The following is a 17,833-nucleotide window of genomic DNA, read 5'->3' as shown; positions in this document are numbered from 1 at the left end:
CCCGATCCGCCACCTTGTTTGTTCCCCTGACTGTACTTCTTCCAACACAGATTGGTTTGTTCTTATGGCAGTCCACAAGTTCTTTTGGAATATTCTTTTCCAAAACCATAACTCAGAAACATCAATTCTTCTATGGTCTTCCTTATTCACTGCCCAACTATCACATGCATATGATGTTACTGGAAACACCATGAATTGGGTCAAGCAAACCGTAGTCCTCAAACTGACATCTTTACTCTTCAATACTTTAAAGAGGTCTTGTGCAGCAGATTTGCCTAATGCAATATACCATCTGATTTCTTGACCACTGCCTTCCATGCATGTTGATGACTGATTTGAGCAAAATGAAGTCTTTGACAATTTCAATCTTTTCTCCATTTATCTTGATGTTATATATTAGTCCAGTGGTGAAGATTTGTTTTCTTTACTTTGAGATGCAATCCATATCGAAGGACGCGGTCTTTGATCTTCATCAGTAAGTATTTTAAGTTCTTTTCGCTTTCAGCAAGCAAGGTTGTAACATCTGCATACTGAAGGTTGTTCATCAGTCTTCCTCCTATCCTGATGTCATTTGCTTATTAATATAATCCAGCTTCTCAGATTATTTGCTCAGCATAAAGATTGAATAAGTATAGTGAAAGAAAACAACCCTGGCATGCAACTTTCCTAATTTGAAATTATTAAGTGTTCCTTGTTCTGTTTGAACAACTACATCTTGGTCTATGTACAGGTTCCTCATGAGCACAATTAAGTGTTCCAGAATATTCATCCTCCGCAGTGTTGTCCATAGCTTGTCATGATTTACACAAAGTCTTTGCATAGTCAATAAAGCAAAGACAAACATCTTTCCAGTATTCTTTGTGTTCAGCCAAGATTCATTTGACATCAGCAATGACATCCCTCATTCCACGTCCTCTTCTGAATCTGGCTTGAACCTCTGGAAGCTCTCTGTCAAAGTATGCTTGCAGCCATTTTTGAATTGTCTTTAGCAAAATTTTGCTTGCATAGGATATCATTGTCTCTTGTCTCTTTGTAATGGGCACAAATATGCAGCTTTTCCAGTCAGTTGGTCAGGAGTTACCTCCCAGATCTCTTGGCATAGATGAGCAAGTGCCTCCAGTGCCAAATTAGTTTGTTGAAAGATTTCAATTTGTATTCCATCAATTCCTGGTGCCTTGTTCTTTGCCAATGACTTCAGTGCACCTTGGACTTTTTCTTTCAGTATCATTTGCTCTTTATCATATGCTACCTCTTGAAATAGTTGAATATTGACTGTATCTTTTTGGTTCAGTGACTGTGCATTCCTTCCCTCTTCTTTTGATGTTTTTTTTTTGCATCATTCAATATTTTGTCCATGTTGTTGTGAAGTGTCATCAAGTCAGTTCCGACCCATAGAAACCCTGTATAGGGTTTCCGAAGAGTAGCTTGAACTGCCAAGCTTGCAGCTTTGCAGTCTGGCGCATTAACCCACAGTGCCACACCAGGACCATAGAATCCTTCAAAATTGCAAGTCGAGGCTTGAATTTGTATTCAGTTCCCTCAGCTTGAAGAATGTTGAGCGTGTTCTCTTTTGGTTTTCTAACTCCAGGTCTTTGCAAATTTTGTTATATTTGACTTTGTCTTCTCAAGCTGACCTTTAAATCTTTCTATTCAGCTCTTTCACCTCCTTATTTCTTCCATTTGCTTTAGCATCTCTCTGCTGGAGAGCAAGTTCCAGAGTCTCTTCTAACATCCATTTTGGTCTTTTCCTTCCTTCTTTCTTTTTTTTCCCCCTTCTTTCTTGTCTTATTAACCTTTTGCTTTCTTCTTGTATGATGTTCCCACAACTCTTCTGGTATTTGGTCTTTAGTGTTTAATGCATCAAATCTGTTGTTCAGATGATCTCTAAATTCAGGTGGGATATGTTCAAGGTCATATTTTGGTTCTTATGGACTTGTTTTCATTTTCTTCAGCTTCCGCCTGAACTTGCATATGATCAATTGATGGTCTCTTCCAGTCTGCTCCTGGCCTTGTTTTGGCTGATGATATGGCACAAATGTTCGTTAATTTGGTTTCTAGGTAGTCCATCTGGTGAGGTCATCTTTTATGTTGTTTAAAAAAGGTATTTGCAATGAAGAAGTCATTGGTCTTGCAAAATTCTATCATGTGATCTCCAGCATCAATTCTATCACCAAGGCCATAATTTCCAACTACTGATCCTTCCTCTTCATTTCCAACCTTTGCATTCCAATTGCCAGTAATTATCAACACATCTTGATTGCATGTTTGATGCATTTCAGATTGAATAAGTTAGTAGAGTTCTTCAGTGTCATCATTACTGGCTTTAATGGTTAGTGTGTAAATGTGACTAATAGTGGTATTAACTGGTTTTCCTTGTGGGTGTATGGATATTATCCTATTACAGACAGCATTGTACTTCAAGACAGATCTTGATATGTTCTTTTTGATGATGAATGCGATGCCTTTCTTCCTCAATTTGTCATTTTTGGCATAGTAAACCATGTGTCAGATTCAAAATGGCCAATGCCAGTCCATTTCAGCTCACTGATGCCTAGGGTACCAATGTTTATGCATTCTTTTTCACTTTTGACAATTTCCAGTTTTCTTAGATTCATGCTTCGTACATTCCATGTTCTGGTTATTAGTGAATGTTTACAGCTGTTTCTCTTCATTTTGAGTTGTGCCCCATCAGCAAACGAAGGTCTCAAAGGCTTTACTCAAAGGCTAACCACAAGGTCATCTCCATCAACTCTACTTTGAGGAGGCAGCTCTTCCCCTATTGCAATTTGAATGCCTTCCAACCTGAGGGGCTCATCTTTCTGTACTACATCTGATAATACTCTGGTTCTCTTCATCATGTTTCAATATTCAATACTCTGGCATTGACAGTGTTCCACTGTTACTCATAGTTTTCAGTGACTAAATATTTGTAGTAGTCCTCTCTCCTTCTTCCTAGTCCCTCTATCTGGAAGCTCAGCTGAAACCAGTCCTCTATGGGTGACCAGTTGGTATTTAAAATACCCCTGGTATAGCTTCCAGAATCACAGTAACACACAATCCATCACAGTAATGGACTAATTAAAATAGCACCTTGCACTTAATCTAAAAACCCTTCAACCAAACCCACTACCTCAATTCTAACAATAACCCTGAATTAGCACAGAGTAGAATTGCTCTCATTTCTGAGCCTGTAAATCTTTACAGGGACAGACAGCCTTATCTTTCTCCTGCAGAGTAGTTGGTGGGTTTGAACAATTGACCTTGCAGCTAGCTGTCCAATGTTTTACCACTGCACCACCAACAGGAAGAGGGGAAGAAGTTCATGCAGGGTTGTTAGTGGCAGTGCAGCTTATACCTGTTTCTTTTATCAGACAATTTACTTAGTTAAATCTAAAAGCAATTTCATTCCGTTCACACTGGGTAAATTCACTTGAAAAAGGACATAGGTCTGATAGCACCTGAGCAGGAACACCATTGCCTGCAGTCACTAATCACACCTTACTCTTGTGTTGGAGATGGGGCTCCTGGAATACTAGCAGACACAAGAGGAGCTTGAGGAGCTCGTCTGAGGTCATATTTTACATGACTGATAATTAACCAACTCATTGAGGCTTTTTTGTTGTTCCCTATTATAGCAATATCGGCTGTCATTTCTGGGTAATTGCAGTGCAGTCAATGTTAACATGGCCTGTCTAGCCATGGCCAACAACTCCGACAAAATGACTGGGTAGGCTATGCAAATAAGGTGCTTATGGCCCACTAAATGGGTTTGACAGCTTGTCAATAATGCATCCCACTAAGCTTGACGGGAGCCAGTCCCAGAGCCTGAGGAGGATCCTACTACATAAAATCCAGGAGCTGAACATGTCTTTTGGATCCAAGAGGTTCTCTATATTGTGAACCTCCGGGGCCTAGGAGACAGAGAAGACAGTAGATGGTACAAAATGCTAGTATGGCAGAGTCCAGCAGCAGAGAAATGGAGTCTGAAGAACCAAATCAGTGCAGTGGGCTTCCCGGCACAGTGAGGCAGCTAGAGTGGGTGTGCTGATGCATGGAGAGTTGAGTGCCTTCAGGCTTCCCAGTGGAGCGGGGTGCCTCCAGGTACTTACTGGTAGAGCTAAAAAGCTTTGTCAACACTTGCCTGAGCAGGGCAGGGGCCAAGGTGCTGAGAGTCAACAGAGGCCCGAGTACCTGCTGGCACAGCCGAGAAGCTGTCCTAATTGAAGAACTGTATCCTGAGTTGTTCTCAAACCTGAATTGTAAGCTGTTACTTAATAACAGGAGTGCTATGGTATTATAGGATAAACACTGGACTGCTAACCACAAGGTCAGCAGTTTGAGCCCACTAACTGCTCCCCAGCAGAAAGATGAGGGTTTCTGCCCCTGTAAAACTTAGTCTCAGAAACCTTCTTCAGGGTTGCTGGGTCATGACTGACTTACTGGCACTTCACATCTTCCTTAATAAATCCAGTAACTATTATGATCTGTGAGTTCCATGTGGCCACTGCAACAATTTATTGAACCCAACAGGTAAGTAGGGACAACTGGTGTCAGACTTGGTAAAAAGGTTGACCTCCGAGTCTCTTGTGAATTTAGAGGCCTGGTGCCACCAAGCCATTTTTACAGCAATGTAATGGTTACATGACAAAGCCTGCTGGCAAACCACTTGAGGCCAGTTTAATGGCTGTGTTGGACTTTCTTGGGCTTCTTCAGGCTGCTTTTCCAAATTCTGTAGTATTGGGAGTTAGACATCTGGTGTGGTGCTATAGGATCAGCACTGGACTGCAAATCACAGGTCAGCAGTTCAGAACTACCAGCTACTCCTCAGAAACCCTGTCCAGGGTCACTGAGTGGAACCGACTAGATAGCACTTCACAACAAATCTAGTCAAGATTACCTATGCTGCGTTAGAATACAGGCATGTGCAAAATCAACATGGAGACCAACTGACCACCATCTCCCCTCACCACAAAACACAGCTTGTATGTAGCCAGGAGGGGAGCTACAGGTACTGGTCAAAAAGGTCCCTGAATTACTTATAAATTGTCATAAAATATATGTAACAAAAAAATGCCTGTATAAAATCATTAATAGTTCAGTGCCACAAAGTCATTCAGCATTTTGTATTCCTCATAGCATTTCACTACATCAAACAAAAACTCAGTACCCCTTAGCAATAATGCCCACCCTCCTCCCTCAGGAACCACTACACACTTGGGCCTCTCTATACTTGTTTATGCTATTTCATATAAATGGGAACATAAAACAGGAGTCCATTCTGATTTTCTTAGTCATTGCATAGGTCTGAATTTCATTTCTCTTTATGGCTAAATAATATTCGTTTGAAAAGACAATCTCTCCATTCATTATCTGTCGAAAAGACACTGGGCTGTTTTCACCTTTGGCTATTGTAATGCTGCAATGGACACGAGTGCTCCAATTTCTCCACATTTTTGTCAACACCTGTTCTTTTTTGTTTTTCTAACAGCCGTCCAAGTGGGTATGGCCACCACCAGCCAATGTGTCACACTGGGGTAGCCTGTATGTTGCTATGACGCTGGAAGCGGTGCCACTAGTATTTAAAATCACAGCAGGGTTATCCACAGTGAACAGGTTTCAGTGGAGCTTCCAGACTAACACAGACTAAAGGCCTGGCTAGCTATTTCCAAAAATTAGTCAATGAAAACCTTATGGATCACCACAGATGTGTTTAATACAGTGCTCGATGAGCTTCTTAGGTTGGAAGGCACTATATACTGGGCCTGAAGTCCTCGTGTGGAGCTGTAGGATGAGCACTGGACAAGGTCAGTTTGAATCACAAGGTCGGTGGTTCAAATTCAAGTTGCTCCTTGGAAACCCTATCCAGCGTCGCTCTGAGTCGGAGTCGACTTGATGAATAACACACAATAGGCAACAATGGACTCAAAACATCAACAATCGTGAAGATGGCACAGGAATTGGCAACTTTCCTTCATAATCTAAGGTCACAAGGGTCAGAATTGACTTGACTATAACAGTAGTAGGTGTGAAGTGGCACCTAATTACGGTTTTGACTCCATTTCCCTAATAACAATGACCATCTTTTCATGTGCTCACTCGTCATTTGTGTGTCTTCTCTAGAGAATGTCTATCGACGACCTCTGTCTATTAAAATCGGATTCTTTCTTGCTTTGAATTGTAGTTCTTTCAGGCTAAACCTTATCAGATAGATATATGGCTTCCAAGCTCTCTCCCGTTTTGCAGGCTGTCTCTTCACTTCCCTGTAGTCACCTCTGACTCACTTTTTAAGGTTAGAGTTCTTCAGCAGATCCAGAACCAGTAGGCTTTCCCAGACCAGTGGTCAGAGCACTGTAGTTTTTCGGGGGCTACGACCCCCTATGCTGCATTGTTAAAAGCTGAGTTTATTGTTACTCATTAAGAGCCTGCATCTGAAGACAACAAGATCCAGAGTTTCTCTGAGGTAAAACTTTACTGGGATGTAACCAGTTAACTGTCCCGGAACAGCAACTTAAAACATCTCACCAATAACTCAATTACTTGTGGAAGTGCTGGCGTCCTCCCAAGATACCTCCCAGGGTGTCACAATTTAAACAGCTGCCAAAGCAAACAGAACACCACACTCCAAAGCCACATTGCTGTCAAGTAGAGTCCGACTCATAGCAACCCTACAGGATGAAGCACAACTGGCCCACTGGGTTTCTGAGGCTAACAATCTTTATGAAGCAGCAGACTGCCACACCTCTCTCACACAGAGAGGCTGTGGTGGTTAGCAGCCAAGCACTTTAACCACTGCATCACTGGGGTTCCAAAATGAACACAGAGTCTTTGTTTTCTCAAAAACAAAAAGCCTATTTATTTAGCTTAATATTTCCCCACATCTCATGAGAAAGATATCAAAAGAAAACCTAAGACATATATATAAGTACCCTTTACCCCTACATGGCTAATCTTAAAAAAAAAAAAAGAGGGCTGAGTTCTGTTCAACAGGTGAAATTATCTTCGCTTCTGGAAGATGTTTCCACGTCCCATTCCACGTCCTCGTCCTCTTGCTGCCACTGGGGGTGAGGGGAGAGAAAGCACACAGGTTAGGGTGGCCAGTGCAGGCTCATGCTTGGAACCCTGGGACATCAGAGCTAGCAGGAAGCTGTCCTCTACCACCATCCTTGTCCTGCTGTATTTACACTGAGAACTGGACACTCATAATGGGCGAGGACTGCTGTGTCCAAGCCAGAGATGGCAATGGCCTCCTGCCTTCCACTTCAGTGCTGCTCTCTCTGAGAGGCTGGGCCGAAGACACTGAGAAAAAAGGGACCCTGGGGAAGCAAGCCTGAGGATAATCAACAAAACATTACAGATGCCTTTAATTTCGCTTTTCTGTTCTGCAACAAAATGGTTAAATGTGAACGTTGGTCAACGTTGGAATATTTATACAGCAGTAAAACACAAACAAAACCCACTAAGCACACAAAGGGCAGCTCTGTGGTTTTCCGTGACCCATGGGTCTGTGCAGGACAGTGGTTCTGTAGGACATGTGGAAACAGAGATTCTAATTGCCACTACTCAAGAGCATCATCTCTTTCTTGTCTCACAGAGCCAGGAGCTGTCCAGAAGTCATTTGAGACCCCACCACAGGCTGGCAACACCAGATCCCTCAGGAAGAAGGCAGTGTGGGCTGGGCAGACTCAACGCCAAGGCCCATTTCAGTGCACACTGCCAACAACGACAGTGTTGCAAGCACACTAGCATTCCTGAAACTCATTCCTTCACCAAGACAAAAGGAACAGAACTCCTGGTTTCCTCTGGCCAAAGTGACCACCTCTTGCTAGGAAGGGCCAGAGGGTATCTGGGAGTTCTCTTGGAGGGCATTTTAAAGAATTGCTCTATTGCATCTTTAAACTGAAACGCTTCATATAAAAAAATCCTGTAGTTAGTGGTACTAGTGGCAGATCCAGCACTTCCCAGCTCTGCAGTCTTTGTGCAACACAAAGCCAGTTTCTAATGCTCTCATATAGTGTATCAACAGGGCAGAGCTGCTCTAGGCCCCAATAGAGAACCTATGACTACTAAGGCTAACTGCTGGGAGCTGAAGCCCCACAACTGGAATGCTCTAAGGAAAGGACTTATTTTCTAATAGTACAACTTCAAGGTCCATGATTGGGTAAAGGTGGCTTAAAGCTGGTTTGCCTTGGGCCAGGTGGCTCTGAAGCAGCTCCACACAGTGTGCATCTGCTCAGCACACCAAAACAGACGAGAGCTGGCTCATCTTGGCTCTGAGCTAGCTAAGTCCTAAGGATCCAGCTCCTCTGCCCTCAGTGCTCTGCACACAATCTCTTGGAGACAGCAGTGCTGGACTGGAAGGAAGGAGGTCAGTGCCATTAAAGAAGATAAACTCTTCAAAGACAAGACTACCCCCTTTTTAAGGAGCCCCTGTGACTGGGAGAAAGGGGGCAGTGGGTATGGAGATGGTTGAGGCCGGGTCCTGCTCTACCCCCAGGCAGTCACAGTTACTGGGCCCGAGTAGCACCTACCTTGGGCCTTTAGGATAGCAGCTTTCCCTCGGCCAGCCCCAGAACCTTGGTTTTTATTCTTCATGCTCTTTAACATGGGTGCATTTTTCAGCATGTCAGGCAAAATCAAGAAGCGGATCTTGCTGCCACGGATGTACACCTGCTCCAGCTGTGCCACTCGGCCATCCCTGTAGGTGACTGTGATGTTGGACATCTGCAATGGAATAGCCCACTTATTAGCAAGAGCCCAGGGCAGCAAGGAAAATGGAGTGCGCGCACACACACAGAGGTCTGGACTAAGTGTCCAGAAATATAAAAACTGGCACTGCGAAACAGGTACCAGGCAAAGCTGGGGGATGGGGGCAACACAACCAAGGTTGTGTCACAGGCCACTGACTATATACTAGGGACAGTGGTAAACACTTAAGACATGATACTCACACCTTTCTAAAGACAGAGAACAAACAAGCTCATAACCACACTGCCAAACTGTTTTCACGTACCAAGTTTTCTAAAGCACACTAAGAGCTCTCACATGGTGACAAGCCCAAACTGGAATGGTTTCAACTAGTTGGTTGGATCCCATTTCCTCTCCTCCACTCACCTGGGGCTCAGGCTGAAAAAGTATGTGCTGCGCTGGCACGGAGTGCCCACAACTCTGGGAAGAGTATGAGGTAAGAGCTCACGGCAGGTTCTGACAGGCTGCCAGGGACAGAACTCTACTCGAGTCTGTGGGGCCCCTGGAGCTGTGGACAAAGGAAGGACCAACAGTCCTCAAAGTCGCACAGTGCCAGACCATGGGATGGAGAGGGAGCATCTGGACGCAGGCCAGGCAGGAGGCTGCCTGGGCCAGGGAAGGTGACACGAACCCGCAGGTGACACGAACCCACAGTGCCAAGCTCCAGGACACCAAATCACCAGGAAAGAGAGCTCATACTAGCAACCTTCTGGGGAGAGGCGGCTATAAACTGTGTGCTCCTTGACTCTTGACTGGCTAGTGGCCATCGAGGCCATTAGTTTCTCTGCACTGCCAGTGCTGCCTGGACATAACAGCAAGAGACTATGATGCTCTGGAACCACCCTCTATCTGTGCCATTGTCACCATTTCTAGAACGCAGAATGTCACCTTCAGGGGCAACAGGGTCCAAGTCTCTGCCCACCTGCCCTAGGTTTGACACTCCCAGTCCCCCCACCCCCCACCTTTGGTGCCGCAAATGAACATAATGCAGGGTTAGAGTGGCCAGGCTGCTGTCCACCATTTGGGTTATGAAGGCAAGAAGCAGGCTCTGGAACATGCATTTGACTCTGGCCTGGGCCATGTGTCAGGGGTATAACCTGGAGCAAGTCTCCTCTCCCCTCACCTACATAGTGGGGAAAATAGCACAGCCAAGCCAGCAAGTCCCAAGCACTCACTAGATGCCAAGTCTTGCCCCAAGTGGCTTCCACAGCATCACACATCTCACACCACAGAACCCTAGGAGGTGCTACGAAATACTCAGGCCAGCCTCACTGGACAGGTCAGGGAGTGGCTTCCCAGAGAGACTTGTCTTGTCCCCAGAGGCTCATGCCCTCAGCTGCTCTTTTTTCGCCTGAGGTCAGACTGCTGATACATGGTTTGGCTAGGATTTAAACCCAGGTCTGTCGTACTGTTGTCATTAGGATCATCTAGTCAGTTCTGACTCACAGTGATCCTTTGTACAACTGAACCGCTGTCCACGCAGTTATGGCTATAGCTGGGCCCATTGCTGCAGTCATTTTGTCAAGCCTTCTCACTGAGAATCGTTCTTTTTTAAAAAACACTGTACTTTACTAAGCATGAAGTCTTTCTCCTGATCACACGTCCAAAGTATGTGAGACATGTAGTCTTGTCATCTCTTGTTACACTTCTTCCAAAACAGATTTGTTTGTTCTTATAGCAGGCCATGGTGTATTCAATATTATTCCTACACCACGATTCAAAGACATCAATTCTTGCCTTTGATTTTAAGTGCCTTCGAGTCAGTTCTGACCCATAGTGACTGTGTACAGGGTTTCCAAGGAGCAGCTGGTGAGCTTGAACTGCCAACCCTGCGGTTCAAACTCACCAGCCACTCCTTGGAAACCCTATACTGGGTTGCTGAGTCAGAACAGACTGAACAGCACCAATTAATTATCCAGCTTTTGTATGCATATGAGGCGACTGAAAATACCACAGCTGACCTTAAACCCACACTCTCAAGCTCATGGGCTGACCATTTGCAGTTCCTGGGGACTCCACACGAGTCAAAGCTATTCCTGTGGCCTAATGTGTAACAGATGTTCAGTAAAAGCTGAATTGGAATGACAGTTCATTGTTTATTTTGGGGGTGGTAAAGAATGTATTACTGCTAAATCAATTACCACTGAGTCAACTCAAGTTCATGGTGATCCCATGTGTGTGTAAATGGTTAATGCACTCAGCAGACCAAAAGACTGGAGGTTCAGCCCCATCCAAGGGTGCTTCCAAAGAAAGGGCTGGCAATTTACCTCTAAAAACCCAGTAGCTAATTTTACCATAGCCGGTCAATTCTCTTCTAGTACACGTGTGTACACTTTACTCCATCCCTGCCAGAACCTCCAGCCTGTGTGGAGAAGGCCTGCAGGAGTCAGTTACATGAAAGCAACAGGACACAGCTAGGCACCCCTGCAGGTGGCCTGGGCTGACGCAGGAATAAATCCAGCATCACAGTGCTCCTCTGACACGTGATCCCCATCTCACCTCACACACTTACCCTGCACACAAACCTACAAAGCCAGCTGCCACTACTCTTGCTCCACAGCTTACCAAAAAGCGTGAGCTGTCTGTATCCTGAGCCATAGGCAGCAACCTAAGTAGACCAGATTTTAATGGCAGGCAGGCAGGGTCACCCAATTCAGTCATAATGAACAGATGCACAAGCCAGGGGCCATGTGACCTCTGAGGTAGAGAGAAGATCCCAACACAAAGCTGCGAGAGTTTCTCTTCCACCTGGACCAAGGTGGAGAAGCAATTTTCAGGACTGTACAGTGACATGGGGGATGTCAGCACCCCAGGAAGGTGGACACTCTCCACCTTCACAGGTACAGAGGTACCGCCACTCCTCCCATTGCCACTGTGACTGCAACCATGAGAACACCCCTGGTGGGAGGTACCCAGTGAGCCGCCCCTATCCACCACTAACAGCAGTCGGGTCTCTCCAGAACAGCCGCCCCCAATCTATTTTGGTCAGAAGCCAGCTTCTTTATACAGGTTATGTGATGATGATTCCAGGCTCTGTCACCTAAGAATCAGCACTTTGGCCCATAATAAGTTTACAATAACTAGAAGCTTCTGGTACTAGTAAGCCCACAACCCTAGAAACAATGCCTAGATCTTGGTTTCTATATTCTAATCCACACCTAGAAGAAACCAAGGTTCCTTAGAGCAATGGCTTATTCCAGGGCTGAGTTAGTGAGAGGGAAAGAGAAGCTGGGAACTTGCTGTGCCAAAAGGCCAGGATGTGCACACCACCATGGTTGGAACACCCACACGGTATAGCAACAAGAGCAAAGGTGCTTCCTACTGTCAAGTCTGAGAAAATGTGAGCACCAAAATAAATAAGGGCACATACACACATACCTACCCACTGCCTTTGAATTGTTACCAACTCATAGCAATCCTATAGAACAGAGTAGAACTGCCCCATAGGGTTTCCAAGCAGACTTACAGCAGCAGACTGCTTCATCTTTCTCCCAGAGTAGCTGGTAGGTTTGAACTGCTAAATTTTTGGTTAGTAGGCCAACGCTTAAACCTACTGTCCCACCAACCAGGGTGCACAAGCATTACAAAGTTCTTTAGCTCCATTAATAAGTGCCTGGAGGTACCCCATTCCACCAGAAAGCCTCTAGCCTTAAGGTGCTCAGCTATTGATTTGTGGGTTCTGCTGCTGCCAGTTCCCCACCAACGTTTCTCACCATCTCCAGTGTTACCGCTGTTTCCTCGGTCTAGAAGGTTCTCAGCACAGGAAACCCAGGTCCAAAGAACATATTCTGCTCTTCTTTCTTGGTGACAGTGAGTCCACCCCCACTTCCCCCAACCTCTGGGATGGTTCATTTTAAGCCCAGTGGGTGACAAAAACTAATCAATTCCCTTATTAGGGCTCCATACATCTTACTCCCATGGTTTCACTCCAACAAATGTGCCATGCACCTTATTTGCAAAGTTCCACCCAATAATTTTGTGGGCGCTACAAGAAAATGGCAAGAAAGGCCACATAAAAGTGACCTAGCCAAAGTTGGTTTGAACTGCAGGTTGGTGGGTTTCAAGCTCACCAGCCATTCCTAGGAAACTCTGTACAGGGTTGCAATGAACTGACTCGATGGTACTAACAACAATCATTAATAGAACATATGGGGCAGTTAACGAAACTTCTGAAGCATAAAGAAAACCTTGAGGAACGAGTTGCTGGGTCTGGGGCTCACGACCATAGTCTTGAGGAACATCAGAGGCAATTAATATAACACAGTCCAGAGAGACAGTGCGCTACATCTTACTTTGGTGAGTAGAAACTGGTATCTTAACTGTTAGCGGCCATCCAAGGTGCAACTATCGGTGGCTTCCCTGTCCAGAGCAAAGAAAAATGAAGGAAACTGAAAAGGCATGGACACAATTAGTCCAATAGACTAATGGAACATGCAAACTTCAGTTTCCACGACCCTGAGACCATAAGAACTATCACAATCAACAGCTCTGAAAGAGGTAACTTCAGAAGGTCCTGGATAGACTGGGAGAAAAAAAAAAACATCAGGCTTACTTGTCATACAGACCCTGTTTGTGGAACCCCAAGACTATATGGCATTTAGTCATCCTTCAGGTCTGGAACAGAACTCACCCTCATGGCTCAATTTTCAGCCAAACAATAAATAAGCCTATATGGGGAACAGTAACACTAGGGAAGCACACACACTCCTTACAAGAATCAACCATTTGAGATGAAAAGGGCAGCATTTAGCCAAGGGAAAATACAGAAGGGCTAGGAAAGGAGGAGGAATGGGAACAAGAAACACAAGGATGAATGTATTGTGTGGACTGCAATCATTGAGAGGAAACAAAATGTGTGTGAACTGTTGAATGGAAAACTGATCTGCTCTACATACCTTCACCCAAATCACAATTCAAAGTTTTAAAGACTGAACATAAATACAGCATGCTGAATTGATCTTTTCTCCTAGAAGCTAACACATTTGTCATTTGTCGCTAGTCTCCTTTAATACTCAGTCCTTCTGTCCAAGATGTCAAATCAGTTTCAATTCAGAGACCCTGTATATGGTTTCCAAGGAGTGGCCTGGTGAGTTTGAACCACAAACCTCTTGGTTAGCAGACCAGTGTTTATTCTACAGTACCACACCAGGACTCCAACTAAAAGACAGGAAAACTTCCTGGGTAGGAACCAATGAGGTTTCATTTACTGACAGAAAGCTGGGGCCAAACCAGAACGCAAGTGATTAAAAAAAAAAAAAAAAAAAAAGGTAATAAAAATATGGGTCTGAAGAAGTAAGTGATAGTGCTAAATAATGAATGTTGTATTAGAAGTCCTAGACAATGATTTAAAAAAAAAAAAAAAAAAAGGTTTCCAGATTGGAAGAGAGTAAATTATTTGTTTATGTATGCCATGATCCTACATACAGAAAATCTCAAAGAGTATGCAAGAAAAATTTTAAGCTAATAGAGACATTTAACAAAAGTTGCTGGGTACAAGGTCAACAAACAAAAATAATTGGATTTTTGTATACCAGGAATGAGAAATCTGAAAAGAAAATCAGAAAAACATTTCCATTTACAATAGCATCTAATAAACTAAAACACCTATGAAGACATTTAACTAGAGATGTGATGAACCTATGCAATGAGAATTGAAACACCAGTGAAAGTGACTACAGACGTAAATAAATGGTAAAATGCGCCACATTCATGGACTTACAATTGTTAAGATACCAATATTACCCAAAACAATCTAAATATGCAATGTAATAGTGATCAAAATTACAACAATCTTCTTTAGAGAAACAGGCAAAACAATGATGAAAAATAATAAAGTAAGAAGTTTCACACTTCCTGATTTTTAAAAGCCCCCTTCTAGTTCATTATGTAGTGCCTAGGGGGTCTTAAAAGCTTGCATGCAGCCATCCAAGTCACAACAACCAGTCTGTTCACTTGGAGTAACAGAATAAGGAGTCAGGAATAAGAGAAGGAAATGGGCGTGTGGCTAATTGCTTCCACAACCAACTTCCTCTTGTTGCCATGAGAGTCTACAAAAGAATCCTGATTCCTGATCAAAAAGGAGAAAGTACAGTAAAGAATATCAGGCTCTCATGGGATCTAGATTTCCTGGAGCCATTGAGATTGGATAAACCCCTGAAACTATTGCCCTGATATAAACTTTAAACTTCAAATAAAAAATATCTCTCAGTCAGTCTGAAACCAAAGAATTGTTAAACTTAACCAGTAAAGACAGTCTATCTTGAGCACTGTGCTCTTTTAAGCTCTGTGGGCAGTGAGTTTACGTTTCTGGAGGAGGGACAATTCAGAAAGGAGGATTAAGATTATTTGAAGAATGTCACCAGCGTCACTGAACAGCACATGCAGAAATTGTTGATTTGGTATATGCTCTACTGTGTATATTCTCAACATCAAAAAAAAAATAAAATTATATATACAAAAGGGCTTCAAAAAGTTTGTAGAAAAATTTTCATTATCTTTTAAATTTCCCAATTCTAGGATTTTGAAACTCCTTGTACACACACACACACACACACATATATATATATAAACATATAGTGAAAACAGACTATATCAACAATGTCTGTTGTTAAGTGCCAACAAGTCGACCAAACAACCACCACCACCACCAGGCATTATTAATAACGACCCTGTATATCATTTCTGAAGAGCAGCTGGTGGGTTTGAACCACCAACCATGTGGTTCGCAGTCCAGTGCTGATCCTAAAGCACCACACCAAGACTTCCTGAAAGGTTTTTTTATTTTTGTTTTTAATGAAGACATTGTTGAAGACTTTAAAAACACTTCTAATCCTGTCCTGGTGTGGTATTGTGGGTTAATGTGCCAGACTGCAAAGTTGGTTTGATCTATAAGGTCGGCTCCTCAGAAAACCTATACAAGGTTGCTATGGGCTGGAACTGACTCAATGACACTTAATAACAACAACGACCCTGTCTTGGCACCTGTGTCTCAGAAGACCTGACACAATACCAGTATCAGTCCTGCTTTACATATAAGGATACCCAGGTGATAACATGCCTGAGGAGGTCATAACAATTACCACAAGCTCCAAACTGACTTACACCTTGTGAAGGGATTTTAATATCACATGGTTATCAGAAGAAGGTCAAGTTACACAACAGAAAGGGCACTAGACTATGCCATCATATATTAAGAGTGGCATTCAGTAGATGAATCTTTTAACCCCATTCTATTTTATGGATGACAAAACTATCACCAAACCATAATACATCAAAATGCTGTTGTTATTGATTAGTGCCAGTGAGTAGTCTGGCCCATAGCAACTGAATAGGGTTTCTGAGGAGTGACTGTTTAGTTTGATCCGTTGACCATGTGGTTAAAACAGACCTTACAGTCTAGTGTTTATCCTACAGCACCACATCAGGACACATCACAAGCTAGCTGCAATCAATCAAATGGGACCCTTTCCCCAAGAAGGTATCAAGTAAATACAGTGAGTGGGAGACTCTGCTAACGGTAAGGTGCTATATAAAGGTGTGGGCTAATAGACAAAGACCCCAAACTTGAAGGGAATAATTCCATTTACCTCAAACCAAAACCAAAACCAAACCCACTGCTGCTAAGATGAATCTGACTCAGAGCAACCACAGCAGAACTGCTCCTTAAGGTTTCCAAGACTGTAAATCTTTCCAGGAGCAGACTGCCAGGTCTTTCTCACTTGGAGCTGTTGGTGGGTTTGAACCACCAATCTTGGGTTAGCAGTCCAACAGTTAACCCACTAAGACACTAGGGCTCCTTTATCTCAAACAGGCCCCTCAAAATATGAGAGGGCTTCAAAAAGTTCATGGAAAACTAGAATTAACAAATGATAGAATCTTTTTCCGTGAATTTTGAAGCCTCCTCATATAGGAAAAAATTATGGTACGGAGACTATAAAGGACAAGTTTAAACATTCCAACCTTGTAAATGACATTCCTATCTGCCTTGAGACGGTGGTCTTTTGCTCACGTCCAGGTCCGAAGCACTGGTAAGAAGGCCTGGCTCATATCAGTACTAAGTAAGGACTGTTAACATTTTGTCCTCCCCGACCAGCTCAGCTGCAAAGCAAGGTACCTGGCAGTTCATGTTGTCTTCGGCCTCAATGAGCTTGCCCCGATACACCTCTCCGGTGTTGGTCTCACACGTCACGATGTGGCCCTCAGCCTCATGCAGGACTTTAATGGGCACACCGATGGACATTTTGGCAGGAAGAGAGTTCTGTAGTAGAGAGAGAAACACAGGAGGGGGTTTGCATTTCAGATCCCATGAGGATGTAGAGCACACATGTGCTTCCTTAAGGACCTGGCATGCCATAAAACTTAGCTGTGAGTCCTGGGTGATTGAAAAAGGAGTTTAGCACCCAACTTGGCTTGGCAGAACCAACCTGGCAAAACACACGCAAGATGAGATCGGCCAAAAAAAAAAAAAAATAATGGGGGCAGGGGAAGACATTGGAGGGGTGCAAGATTTAAAGGCAACAGAACTTAATAATGCATTAAAAAGAAAAAAAAAGATGAGGGGTAGGAAGATGGACTGGACAGAGAAAACTAATGGGCATTAAGAGTGCCTTCCATCTCCCTTACTACGTCTGTTGTTAGTGCCATTCAGTTGGTTCTGACTCATAGCAACCCTGCATAGGGTTTCCAAGGAGAGACTGGTAGGTTTAAACTGCAAACCTTGTGGTTAGCAGCCCAGTGCTTATCCTAGTGCTATACCACAGCAACCATCAACCAGTATTGTGTGTGGATATGTATATTTTACAAGTGTTAATTGTCAATTCACTGCTGTAGGTGACCTGACTTTGAGAAACCACAATATAGACCTAAGTTGATCACAGTTCACAGGTCGTTAGTTAAGATTTAAAAAGATAAAATAAAATGTTTCGTTCTTCAGTCACTCAAATGCACTCAAAATGCTACATATGGCTAGTGGTTACCTCTGTGGACAACAGAGAACAGAGGATCCACTAATAAATTTAAGAGCTGAGGCTATACCTGTAAGCCAAGCCATTTAGTGCCCTAAACCAAAACACACTCACCCCACTGCCGT

The 17,833-nt window shown here is 43.6% G+C and overlaps 1 protein-coding gene across 1 annotated transcript; it reads right to left on the bottom strand.

Annotated features, from left to right (window-relative positions):
- Positions 1-6,944: 6,944 nt before the first annotated feature.
- On the bottom strand, positions 6,945-16,996 carry SNRPD3 (small nuclear ribonucleoprotein D3 polypeptide 18kDa). The gene is made up of 3 exons (XM_006874926.1): positions 16,859-16,996; positions 8,529-8,721; positions 6,945-7,055 (listed from the first exon to the last, which is right to left on the bottom strand). The coding sequence occupies exons 1-3, from the start codon at positions 16,982-16,984 to the stop codon at positions 6,994-6,996; spliced, it is 381 nt and encodes a 126-aa protein (XP_006874988.1). The 5' UTR covers positions 16,985-16,996; the 3' UTR covers positions 6,945-6,993.
- Between the last annotated feature and the right edge of the window lie 837 nt (positions 16,997-17,833).

The sequence above is a fragment of the Chrysochloris asiatica genome, unplaced genomic scaffold (genome assembly GCF_000296735.1).
Source record: "Chrysochloris asiatica unplaced genomic scaffold, ChrAsi1.0 scaffold00306, whole genome shotgun sequence".
Lineage (NCBI taxonomy): Eukaryota > Metazoa > Chordata > Mammalia > Afrosoricida > Chrysochloridae > Chrysochloris > Chrysochloris asiatica.
The sequence above is the reverse complement of the archived record's forward strand: the minus strand, read 5'-3'. Positions and strand labels throughout refer to the sequence as shown.

Coding starts and splice junctions, on each gene's coding strand:
- SNRPD3 (XM_006874926.1), bottom strand. CDS start 16,984: ATGTCCATCGGTGTGCCCATTAAAGTCCTGCATGAGGCTGAGGGCCAC. Junction 8,722..16,858: donor AAGACAACATGAACTGCCAG/GTACCTTGCTTT, acceptor ATTCCATTGCAG/ATGTCCAACATCACAGTCAC. Junction 7,056..8,528: donor TGCTATCCTAAAGGCCCAAG/GTAGGTGCTACT, acceptor CCTCACCCCCAG/TGGCAGCAAGAGGACGAGGA.